Source organism: Crocodylus siamensis, chromosome 1, assembly GCF_052110815.1.
Source record: "Crocodylus siamensis isolate JL-2025a chromosome 1, ASM5211081v1, whole genome shotgun sequence".
In the NCBI taxonomy this organism is placed as follows: Eukaryota; Metazoa; Chordata; order Crocodylia; family Crocodylidae; genus Crocodylus; species Crocodylus siamensis.
In genome coordinates, this window is record NC_143395.1 from 281,801,363 (window position 1) to 281,813,884 (window position 12,522).

General features: G+C 43.9%; 1 protein-coding gene across 2 annotated transcripts in view; it reads right to left on the minus strand.

Annotated features, from left to right (window-relative positions):
* The window catches only part of WWC3 (WWC family member 3), a 159,302-nt gene extending 148,425 nt beyond the window's left edge, over window positions 1-10,877 (minus strand). For both annotated transcript variants that reach the window (XM_090063951.1, XM_090063946.1), the window contains exon 1: window positions 10,529-10,877. In XM_090063951.1, coding sequence (XP_089920077.1) covers window positions 10,529-10,737 — 209 coding nt within the window. In that variant the 5' untranslated portion in view covers window positions 10,738-10,877. The remainder of the gene's footprint in view (window positions 1-10,528) is intronic.
* Between the last annotated feature and the right edge of the window lie 1,645 nt (window positions 10,878-12,522).

Consider the following 12,522-nt stretch of genomic DNA (forward strand, 5'->3'; position numbering starts at 1 on the left):
CTGAAAACTTCAGACATTTTCCATAAGTAGAAATACAGACTTGGAAGAGGCCTCGTGGCCCAACAGGTCCAGAACCTTGCATTTAGAAGCAATTAATTTTCCATAAGGGAGCACAAGAACATCTACTCCCTTGACAATACCACAACCAGAGTGCATTGCACCTTATTTAAAAGCTATAACATACCACAAGGGAAGAGCAGAAGAGAAAAAGGAACCATCAATGTCTTACTACGACACTGACAGAAAAGTTATGCTTGTACAGCCAGAGAAAGAGGATCACACCCTGCACAACACAGGAAAGCAAATCCATATCAATCTGACCCGAGCAAAAATTCATTCCTGATCACAAATTTGGTCGCTTAATCCTAGAGGAAATGTGATCAGGAACCACACCTACAAAATAGACTGCAGCTCCTGTGAGAAGGAACTCCCTCCCTAAAATTATTCCCACTACCATCTTCCTTCAAATTTAATAGCAAAGAGTCACCTGTAAAATACTGAACTATACAATGATAATGGTTAGTTGTACAGCTTATTAGTGATTCACAATTCTCTGCTGTACATAGTTCAACTTTAAACAACTGAAACTGCCATATTAAACTTGAATCAAACTTATCTAGATATAACCCTGATCTATTTATTTAGTAGTTAATTTTAAAGATCACTTAACGTAAACACAGGGCTTTTTATTCATAAATTACTATTCATTGATTTAGCTGAAGTTAATTCCTTACTAACTTAAGCTTTAACAGAGGACAAATTTTAAAGTGATTTAGGAATATCCATAAAGGAGTAAGTTCCAATTTTTCTGCATAGTTAAAGAAAGACAAACACCATTACTTAATATCAACACACATCTGTGCTTAGGTAAATCTTGAATATGAACTCCTGTGTGCCTATTACAGGTTTCCCCCGCTTTATGCGGGTTCTGTACGTGCAAATTCACTCTGATGCGATGACCCCTTTTATACCAAAAATTTGTTATATGCGAGGTAATTTCACTCTTACGTGATTGGTGTGGTGGAAGCTCGCAAATCAGCTGTTTTGTGCAGTGCGTTGTGGGAGTGACATGCACCAAAATATAGTCTCCTGTGTGGATCTGTGCTCCTCACTCATTGTCTGCAACCTGTTTCTGTAGTTGCCATCCCCTGTGCTTGCGTGTACTGTCTGCTGTTGATGAGTACCAAAATTATTTTGTAAAAAAGTGGTAAAAATGGGTCTGGGGGTCAGTACAGTCAAGGTGTTGGAATATATCCCTACTTGTTACATTGTAAAGTGAGTTCCCTTTATGCAAATCTGAGTTATGCGCCATTTTCCAGGAATGTGTGTACAGCATAAAGCAAAGAAAACCTGTATTTCACCTTCTTCCCCACCATCTGCCTCCTCTGTCTTTCTACATTCCTCCATTCTCTTGCCCATATTTAGACTGTAAAGGTTACAGGACATCTTAATTGGATATCAAATATCCTGCATAGTAGATCCAAATGTTGTTTAGCACCTCTGGAAATTAATGCAATACACCAGACTCCTTCTGTAGAAACAGAAGTAATACCATTTCCCATCACGGATTTTTTTTTTTTTTTTAATTCAGGAAACCTTATTTTTTCATTGCATTTCTTCAAAACAAATTCAAATAACTTTTTATGTAGCTATATGCGAGTCTGTATAGGAAAGTGCTTCCCCCACTCCAAAGTTAAGATCAAGCAGTGTATTCAATAGTTTATGTAGGCAAGAAATTCATCAACTTATAATGGAGCTTATCAACAGGTTTAATGTGATATAGGTAAATTCCTGTAACTGTTTATTTTTTTAATAGCCTGCAAGTTATTTGTTCTTATGTTTGCATAAAGCTATTATTTGGGAGAGAAGTAACAATTCCTGTTTCAATTAATGCAAACCAAACTGATATCAACTACTGTTAAAAAAGCTAACATTTAAGTGACTGTTCAGCAACAAAGAGATATTCTTTCCACAGCACCTCCAATCTATATTTATCTTCACATGTTTACAAAACAGAGCCTCCCTGCTCCTTGCAGCTTACAGTTTTGACAGCATCTGATGTGCAATCATTACTAGACATGGTTAATATTAAAACTAACTGCCTTACATTGAGAAATACAAGGCAGCAGTAAATCACAAATTATCAAGAACATAAGACAATTGTTTTCCAAAAAGAAATCCTCCTTTGCAGAGGTGAGATGCTCAGGCAAGCTGAGCATCTGCATTTATGTCAAACTTCAGGGTGCTCAGCACCTTTCAGGACCATCCAAGACAGAACTCTCATCATTCCTTTACACAGAATACTACTATCTTTTTTATTAGACCATAAGAAAAGGTCCACCCCCTTCAATCAGTACAGGGGAGAAGCTCCTCATTTTATATTTGCACACTAAGTAGAAGGGGGAGCAGGCAGGTCTGCTACAGGTCTGACTCTGCTGCCCACCCCTCCCCACAATTCCCCACTGCAGCAGAGCCTGAGGAACTTAGGAGAAAAGGCAGAGACTGAGGAAAGCTGGGGATGGTGGGGGCAGGTGGCAGGGGGGACAAGAAATCTGTAGGGGGAAGAAGTAGGCAGGATAGAGGCAAGGGGGCCACCTGACCCCCATCCCCCCAGCCAATGCTTTACCTGCTGTACCTTTTTTTTTAGCGGGGGGAGGATTCAAGACAACCTTCCAATACTTAAGATTCTATACCTGGAAAATTATAACGATTTTATAAATTTTCTATATAGAGAATCTAATTTTTCAACGGTTGTCATACATTTGAGTAAACAAGGTATTCTAGTTGCAAAAATGTTGTGCACCTTCTAAGCACACGTCTTCGATGATTTTTAAAGTAAACATTAAGAAGCCTAACACATTTTCTAGTTTTTTAAATACAAAAAATATTGTCTGGCCTAATCAAAGTTCTGTGCTACCCATCTTAAATTAAAATACATTTTATTTGTAATAAAAAAAAATCAAAAATTACCTAACCACTGTACCCTATCATTCTGACTATGCTAGAGGAAATATGTCTTTGCCTTCGGGGAGATCAACATCCATGAGCTAATGAATGTCTTCCATCACTGCCATCTATGATTCAGCACTACTACCCTCAATATATTCGAGGCCTGTACTACTTTGAATCTTCAGTCACACAGGAAATCCAGCCTTTATGTTTAACAAAGCAATTCATGAGGAAACATGTGGATATGGAATTAAGACAGGCAATGCTTTTCCCAAACAAGAGACACGTAATTTGGCAAAAACAAAAGCCTAGTATTTGTTTCAAAGTAGCCATACCACATAGTACTGAAAGTTAGTAAAATAAACAGCAATCCCACTTATCAATAACAAACAGACAATCATCTATTAGGGAACACTACTTTTGAATAAAGTGTGCCAAACCACAGAGCGGGGCCTAGGAGCTTCCTGCTGCCAAGGCATGGGGACACTGTCCCTACCCCAGCTCCTGCCCCTTGCTGCCCAGGAGCAAACGTGAAGTCAGATAGCAGAGTCCTGTAAACATTTTGTGCCCATAGTTGTATTTAATTATATGAGTTGTTCTACTCCTGACATTCATAAGCAGGGATGGGATCCTGGGTTTTTTACATTAAAAAAATCCCCAATTTTCAGGTTAAAAAACTAACCCAAAATCCACATTTTTACATGATCAAAATGAAACATCACTATCTGCTAGTGGTGTTTCATTTTAAATCAGAAAAAACCAGGATCCCTGCTCATAAGTGTAAAAGTTAAACATGTAAAGGGTCAGGGTCCTACTAGCCAGGGGGGAAAAGGTCTGTAATCTCTTGCATTTAAAATATACTGATTCATATAGTTTAAAACCAGAAAGGCCTGCAATAATTACTTAATCAGATCATCTCAGTAACAGAAGCCTTGGTACTTCTTCCAGTAACTTAAAAAATCTGTAGTAAAATAAAGGCAGACCTCCAGTCTTAGTTTAGAGAATTTTAGGACAATTCACCCTATAACTTGGTAATTTATTCCAATAACATTTTAACCATGAGACAAATTAATACCTTATTTTCTTCTAGCTTCAACCTCTAGCTACCAGATTTTGTTACAACACTATAACCTTGAGTATCCCAAGCATCTTCTCTTTGTGTAAGTACCTGACAAATCACCTTTTAACCTTTCACTGTTAAAAGGTTCCCACTGGCTTCAGCTTGGAAGAGTTAGCGCTTCTTCATATCAACCTCACCACAGGCTCAAATCAGTCACCCCAAAAATAAGGAGCATACAAGTTGTGACAATCTTTGAAAAGTGTGGTTTGAATGATTTGATTTGCATCGCGTACCAGCTTGCAGACACCAAGAATTAAATCCAGTTTCCCCAACAGTATTCTAATTCCCTTAACTATGAGACAATCCTGTGTCCCCTAGCGCACTCTAAGCACCTTCAAATTTGTGCAATAATTGAAGTAAAAATAATCCAGACAACAGACTTCTTCATCACACAATCCTAATGCAACCTCTGAGCAGCTCTATCCTGTGCACTAAAAGATGCAAGAGATACTATGAAAAAACAGTATAGGATCACTCAAAGTCTATACAGGCATACCTCGGAGATATTGCGGGTTTGGTTCCAGACCACTGCAATAAAGCGAATATCGCAATAAAGCGAGTCACACAAATTTTTTGGTTTCCCAGTGCACATAAAAGTTATGTTTACACTATACTGTAGTCTATTAAGTGTGCAATAGCATTATGTCTAAAAAAACAATGTACATACCTTAATTAAAAAATACTTTATTGCTAAAAAAAAGCTACCAACATCTGAGCCTTCAGCAAGTCATAATCTTTTTGCTGGTGGAGGGTCTTGCCTCAATGTTGATGGCTGCTGACTGATCAGGGTGGTGGTTGCTGAAGGTTGAAATATTGCGAGAATTACCAAAATGTGACACAGAGACACGAAGTGAGCAAATGTTGTTGGAAAAATGGCGCCGATAGACTTCTCGATGCAGGGTTGCCACAAACCTTCAATTTGTAAAAAACCCAATATCTGCGAAGCGCAATAAAGCGAAGCACAATAAAACAAGGTATGCCTGTAATATAATATAAGCGCTAAAGAAAGCTGAATTAAGGTTGCACAGGCAACTAAATCTGCCATTTCCTAACTGCCAGGTGGTTGCCTTTGCAAACTTCATAATTATTTCCTTTTAAATATATTTTTCTGTTTTCATGCAGGTTTCTAGACTTTTAAAAAAAAAAAGCAAACAAGGAAACAAATTCTACCATTTGGCATTTTATTGACTCACATATCACACAGCAGCAGGGTGGGAACATTTAGAGCCGCAAAGCTTTGATGCTTGAGGTATTGGAGTAACTAAGAGTAGTCAAGGTTGTCATCCTCTCCATGAACAAGAGTTAGAAGGGAATAAGGCACATTACTTGACAGTGAGCTTCACAGATATTTGCTAACAAAAACACTGTGAGATTCACGAATCTCAAGTTCAACTCCAGAGTCCAGAGAAAAATATTTTCTTGTAAACACAGAAGCTTCTGCACGTTTCTCTCACACTTGAACCTTTCTGCTCCAGCCCCTAAAGCCTATCCACATCTCGTCTCTTCCTCATCCTTGCTCATTATTCCAGGCACGCGCAGTCCCAGCCTCCTTGTCCAGCCAGTCCTCCCAACTCCTCACCTGTCTCCTTCCATCTACTCCCAGTCCCTGTCCCCATACTTCACCGCTTACCCAATCTTATTTCCTCACCTTGGTCTCCAGACACTGCTTCACATCACACTGCTAAATCCAGCTGGCTCCCAAATTCAGTCTCACCATTGTTTCTGCTTCTTCCTGCCCCAGGCTCTCAATATAGCCAGTTCCAGACTTCCAGTCACATCTCAGCTACTCAGATCCATCTCCCCCTATTTTCTTCCCCCTTTCCTAAAGGTCTCCAAGTCAGGTCCCTCCTTACCCCCTATTTTCCTTCCTGGCTCCCAGTTCCCAATCTCCTTGCTCCATTAGACCCAGTCCCTTCTCTTTGGCAGCCTCCAACTCCCCCCATAGGCACCTGGTCTCCAACCTACTCCCCCACAGTCCCAATTTCCATCCCCTCTGTATTCAAGTCAGGCAGCCTCCTCCTCCATGATGTCAGGGGCTAAATCAAAGGTAACAATGAACACATAGGAGCTTGGATCTCTGTTCAGAAGCCCTGACCAGGCTTGACCTTCAGCAGTCCAAGCCTGCTCAGCTCTGGCTGGAGTACAGTACGCTCATGACAGACAGAACCTTTAGCTGTTAAAATCTAAGTCTCTGCCTAACACAAGCAAAATTATTTTTAAAGGCTTATTATACCTCAGCCAAATTTGGATGGGTTTAATGCACAGGCTTTCCTGCACCCTTAAGTAAACCTCTGTTCTAAAATAAGGGGGAAAGGGTGCTACAGTACCTCAAAGATCAGATTGCTATAATTTCTTAATGCAAGCAAGCCAACATATTTTCCCAGCCTTATTTTCAGAAATGTTTTGATATTATTGGCTGAAGTTGTTTGTTTTTTTTTCGGGGGGGGGGGGGGGGGGGGGGGCGCAAGCCTGAGACAGCCTGGAAAAACGTTGGCTGAAACCTTTAAACTTCTAAGACACTGAAAATATGGTCTCATAATGGGACATACCTAGCAACTTTAAAATAGAGGAGGCCAGTCACCCCACCTATAACAACTTACTGCTTGTCATCATAGTGCCTAGAGGGGCCCGGTCAATGACTAGGGCTCCTGTGTTAAGTGCCACTGGAATACAGAACAAAAAGGCAGCCCTTGTCCTGAACAGCTTGATCTAAGAATAAGACAGGGAGCAATAAATTGATCTCTGACCTGTTGATTATCCATTAACAATTACTCGTTCAGATTTAGCAACTAGTTTGTACCCCAAGGATTATGTCTGTAGTGATTTTCTAGTGCTAAGACACCTAAATACCTCCCACAAATCAGCTCACAAAACTGCTCAGCTCATCTGTCTTGTATTATTCCTTTTTTCTTCTCTTCCTGACCTCATTCCACTTTTCCTCACTGCAACAGATCATAAGGTATCTATTTCTGAGTTATCTTCACTTTCCATCTCCCTCCTCTGGCTCTTTTTCCACTTTGAATTCTCTCCCTTTTTCCTTATCCTTGCCATCTCCTGTTTTTTTACACCAAATCCCAGAAATCTTTATAGTATACTTTTCTTCTTGACTTTTCTTATCAGCCTCTCCCTTCTTCTGCCCGCTGCCACTTGGATTTTAATCACTGTAAACTAATCTATTTGATTAACAGGTTCAGACTTCTGTTGAAAAGTGTAGGAGTGCAAAACTAACCGTGAGAAACAGCAGTACCCAAGGGCAATGGCCGAAAGAGCTGACCCACCAAGACCCTGCTGCTGGGAAAGGAAAGCAACCCAGCACCTTAAGAGGGTTATCCCTGGAGCATGTTTGGGTAACTCCATCCTTCTCAGAGGCCTGAGCATTCACCCCTTCTTGTTCCCTTTTTTGCTAAGTGAAAAGCATCCCATGTCCCCCAACCCACCTCAATCTCTTCCTATGAGCAGCTTCAGGACCTCCGCTGCTTTTCTTCATCACCAAAAGGCTGAGAGAAATGTGAGGTGGCTATGTAACTAGTGCTTTACCATTTCCTTTAATGAACAACACTACTGTCTACTTTTCCTTCCTGGGCAGATCTTTCCCAAGCATTCACAAAGAGGGACTGACCTGATTCTCACCTGTTGCCCTTGGGCTCTAAATAACTACAGCTTGAAAGGAACCTCTAATCAGGGGGAGACAAGGGAGATGTCTCTCTGCATGCTTAAGACAACTGCTGTTGTGCTTACTCCAAATTTGCATTTGGAAGGTTGTCCTCCCAAAACAAGACTAGAAAGAAACTTGGAATTCTGAAAGTGGGGATGAGTCTTGGAAGGGAGGTGGCATAGCATCTTCTATGCACAGGTCTCAAAATTAAAATGTTCCAATTTCTGCTAAGCAGACTGGGCAGATTAAACGAAATGAATCTAAATAAATACTATGCTGAATCTTCACCCAAAATATTCTAAATTAGAGTTAAATGCATAAATTAGGTCACACAATATTTAAGCACAACAAACTAAATTCATACCCACCTCTGACAGCATTATACCAAAACTGAATTTAAGATGCTACAGTAAGCTCCTTAATGCTTTCCTCCACACTCTACATATAATGCAACATACCACAGAAAGCCATACTCCAAACCTGGTATTTAATAAAAGTATAAGGTATGGGAAGAGAAACCGCTGAGGCATATTTTCATGCCTTCCAACACCATTAAAGGTAGTATGTTTTAAAAAGGCAAAAGTAGCACTAACATATATAAAACATCACAGAAAACTGAGTCAACTGCATATAAAGACAGATGTGAAATACACCCACAAGCACACCCATATAAATGTACATGTAACGTGCACAGATAATATGAAGATTAAACACATTTTTTCAAACAATAAAACAGTTTCCTGTATTTTCTAAAGGCAAATATTTAGGCTACTTAAACAGTTATATATAACTGTGCAAAAAAAAAAGAATTGTACAGATTATTATTACAGTCTTTAATGCAGACTCTGCTTAAATGTTTCTGTGGCCTGCTTAGCATTCCAAGCATATTTCTGGCAAGGTAGCTCTGGCTGAAGTTCAAACTGTCCTTGTCCAACTTTCACTTACTATAAAAACATTGTTCAATATAGAAAAAGTATACAGAGACATATGTTTCTTATTTTACAGACACCTAAAATACAGACACTTGTGTTCAGTAACTGCGTGGAAACTTCTCAAAGTGGGATTGTATGAAGCAGACAGCACTCACTGTAAGTGTTAAACACTTTTTTAATCTTTAAACTGTAATGTACTCTTGATTTAATTTTTTTTAACACACACACTTGAAACCTGTATGTTTCACCCTCTTTAACAAACTACTTAATCTGACTATACTTTTGCCAATTCTCCAAGACATAAAGAAATTATTCTATAACTATATTACAGAACCATTTGTAGCATATCATATGTGCCGAGCTGATGTGCAGTATTTCCTACCTTGCTTGCTTCCACACTAAACATTATCATTTCATGATGAGGCAATCTGCTAAATTATTTCAGAACATCTCAAAAGTCCCAAACTGCTGTGTTGCCCCTTAGTTCATCCCAGCTAATAAAAAGTCAACACAACTAGGCTATAAAGATCCAAAGGCTATTAAGAATTCAGTGCTCTACATGAGCGTTTGGAAAAAAAAAATACATGCCTGCTTGTAGCTGTACATCATCAGCAAAACTACACAGGCCCACTGACCAGGGACAGCAAAGCTTTGTTTATTTGTCGAATAAAATGGGTTTGGGCTATTCAAACAGTCATACTGGCAACAGACTGGAAGTAGAGAGACAGTCATCGTCATACAAGATAGAAAGAGAGAAACTCGGTAAGTAAATAAATAAGGCCCAGAGCCTGCAAACACTAACAGCGTCTATGTTACAAAATTTGAGCTGGCCTACTGAAGCTAGATAAATAAAAACCAAGGATGTACACCATTTCTGCAGGATCTGGGGCTCAGTCAAATGACCAATTTCAAACCCATTCTTCCCTCTGCCAGAGCTGCCATCCTGCTTAAAACCCAGCCATGTTTAAAAATTATGTGGGTCAATACGATTTTTTTTTTTGTTCGTGCTGAATTACTTGAGGTAGGTTACTTGCATGGGATATGCTGCCCACAAAGAAGAGCTGGAAACCTCCCTCTGAAAGAGACCCCACTGAGAAAGCAGCAGCTCATTGCTTGGGACAAAAGAGGGGCAAAGCCGGGACTGATGGTCAGAGGTTCCTCGAACAGGAGACAAGGGGCCAGAGCAGCCAGGTGGGGCCCTTAGAAGAGTCTCTCCTGGCTCTTTACAATCCTAGAAAGCCAGGGCTGGAAGGGCCCTCAGGAGACTACCTAGTCTAGTGTTTCTCAACCCATGGATCATGACACAAAAGTGGGCCACAAGCATATCTGGAAGGGTTGTGAACAAATTTTAAAAGAGCAGAGCAACAAACTTTGAAAACAGATCCTCCCTGCAAGGAGGAAAACGTGGGAAAAGGTGAGCTCTAGCCTGCAAGGGCTCCCCCCTACCCCACACTGGGGGGGGGGGGGGGGACGGGGGACACAGGAGAGCAAAGGGGTTGGGGCCAACCACAGATTTCATTGATATTTTTAGAGTCAAAAGGGACCTCAACAGATCATTAAGTCCGACCCCCAGCCCTGGGCAGAAAAGAGCGCTAGGGCCAGACGACCCCAGCTAGGTGCTTGTGACAGATGTTTACAAATGGGTCCCGGTCCAAAAAAGCCGGAGAACCACTGCCCGAAGTCCAGCCCCCTACTCAAAGCAACACCCTCCCCACCTCACATCGCCCCGCAAGGGACCCATACAGGTTTTTTTTAGGGAAGAAAAACCTTAGGCCAGGCTTAACCTAGGAGGCCTTCCCAGCGGGCCCTGGCCCCAAAGCCCCCCCAGCCCACACGCAAGCGGCGGAGCCGCAGCCCCAGGCCCAGCCCTACCTGTCGCGGGGGTCGATCCACGAGGTCTGCCGCGTGTTGTGGTCGATATAGAAGACGCGGCCGTCGAAGTCTCGCGCCTCCTCCCAGCCCGCGGGCAGCGGCAGCTCCGCGCTCTCCCGGCCCCGCGGGCCCGGCCCCGGCCCCGGCCCCGGCTCCGCTGCCGCCTGCTGCCCCTGCCCCTGCCGCCTCCGCCCGCTCAGCCACGGCATGGCCGCCCCGCCGCTGCCGGGCCGCCGCCGCCGCGGCCAGCCCGCCTCGGGCCCCGGGCCGCGGCCGCCCCGCGCCGCCTCCAGCCCTACCACGCGGCGCGGCTCGGGCGGCTCCGGCAGCGCCGCGCCGGACTCCGGACCATCCTCCGCCTCCGCCTGCTCACGGCGCCGTTGGCTCCCCCCGCTGCACCCCGGCGGCGCCTGCCCCGGCCATCTTCCTCCCTCCCTCAGCCGCCTCCTCCCCTGCCGCTGCCGCTGCCCCGGCCCCTTCCCTCAGCCTCCGCCTCGGCCGGACACGTCCCGGCTCCTCCCGCCGCCTCCAGCCCGCCCCTGCTAGGGGCTGAGCCTGAGCCCCTCTCCTCTCGTGAGGGGCTAGGGCTGAATCCTGCCCCTCACTCCTCCCTCAAGGGCTACGCATTTCGGTGCAAAGCCGGGAGGAAACTGAGCTCTCCCCCCTTCCCACCAGCTGATGGGCTGACTCGGCTGGGAGAAGGGGGGATCCTGGTTGTGTTTCCTGTGTAGGCTTCCCCGCAGTGGGGAAAGGGGCCTGGGCTGTTTTGTTGTGGAGCAGGACTTCCCTGCTGCTGCGACAGGGGAGGAGGAGGGCTGGGAGGGGGCTCCAGCCATCCCCTGGCCCAAACCCACCCCTGCCTGAAGCAGAATTATCCCCCGTGTGCCATACATCCCTGTAGAAGCACCCCTCACCCAATTTTAGTGAGCTGTAGTGGCAAAACCCAACCCTGCACCAGCAGAAACCAAGCACTCCAAATAGGATCCAGGGACCAAGGCATCAGGCTGGGGAGCAGCTGCTGTCAAGGGGAGGCAGCAAAATTTAACCACAGACTTGCCCCGCCTCAGAAAAGGGTCTCAGGCCCAGCCCTGTAGAGCCAGACTGTCTTGCAGAGAAAGAGCCACGGTGACTGGCATGAGGGGAGGCTGCTGGGACCACAGTGCAGAGGCCTAACCGTTCTGTCCTTAAATGCCTGCGTCCAAAAACTCAGTTACCGCAGGGTTAAGGTAATCCAGTGGTGCTTTGTACCTTTCCAAAATGAGGAATTTAGCCAAACTCACACTTTTGACCTTGAAGAAAGGAGGAGTGGACAAGACTCCTGTTGTATGCCCACAGGTCCTGCAACTCCAGAAACTCCCCCAAATCAGAAAACGCCAAGCTGAAATGTATATCAACACAACCTTAACTCTGCCCTCTTCCCTCCACTCCCCAGTAGCTACTGGGCACTCCAGCACACCCTCCAGGTTAGCTGTGAATGCAGCTGCAACGAATGGCAGAACAATTAGATGACAGAGCACACACCCTACTCGCCATATGGTGTGCTACTGCCACATAGCGATCACATGAGTCTATACGTGCAAGGCAGCTACAGCGCTGTAGCAGCATGCCCCCCTCCACCCCTTTTAGTGTGCTGCTATGGTGACATAGTGGCAAAATCTAACCATGAGCACAGCACAATACTGCAGTTACCAAAAGGAAGTACTAAAGCACAGCACCGTGGCAACAGCACCGTATGGCGACATGTAGACTCACCCAGAGATGTGATTGTAAACTGAAGAAGTTGGGGGAGCGCCTTTCTAGGAGACTGCAACCAGGGCTTGTAATAGAGATGATATCTTTTATTAGACCAACAAAATTTTTGCAAAAAAAAAATTCTTTAATTGCAAACTTTGGGGCACAAACACCCTTTGTCAGGCATTGGAGAAAAGATTGTAAAAGTTTTCGTGGGTAGAAATGAAAATTCACAACCTGGATACCTTTCTAGGAGATCTGCA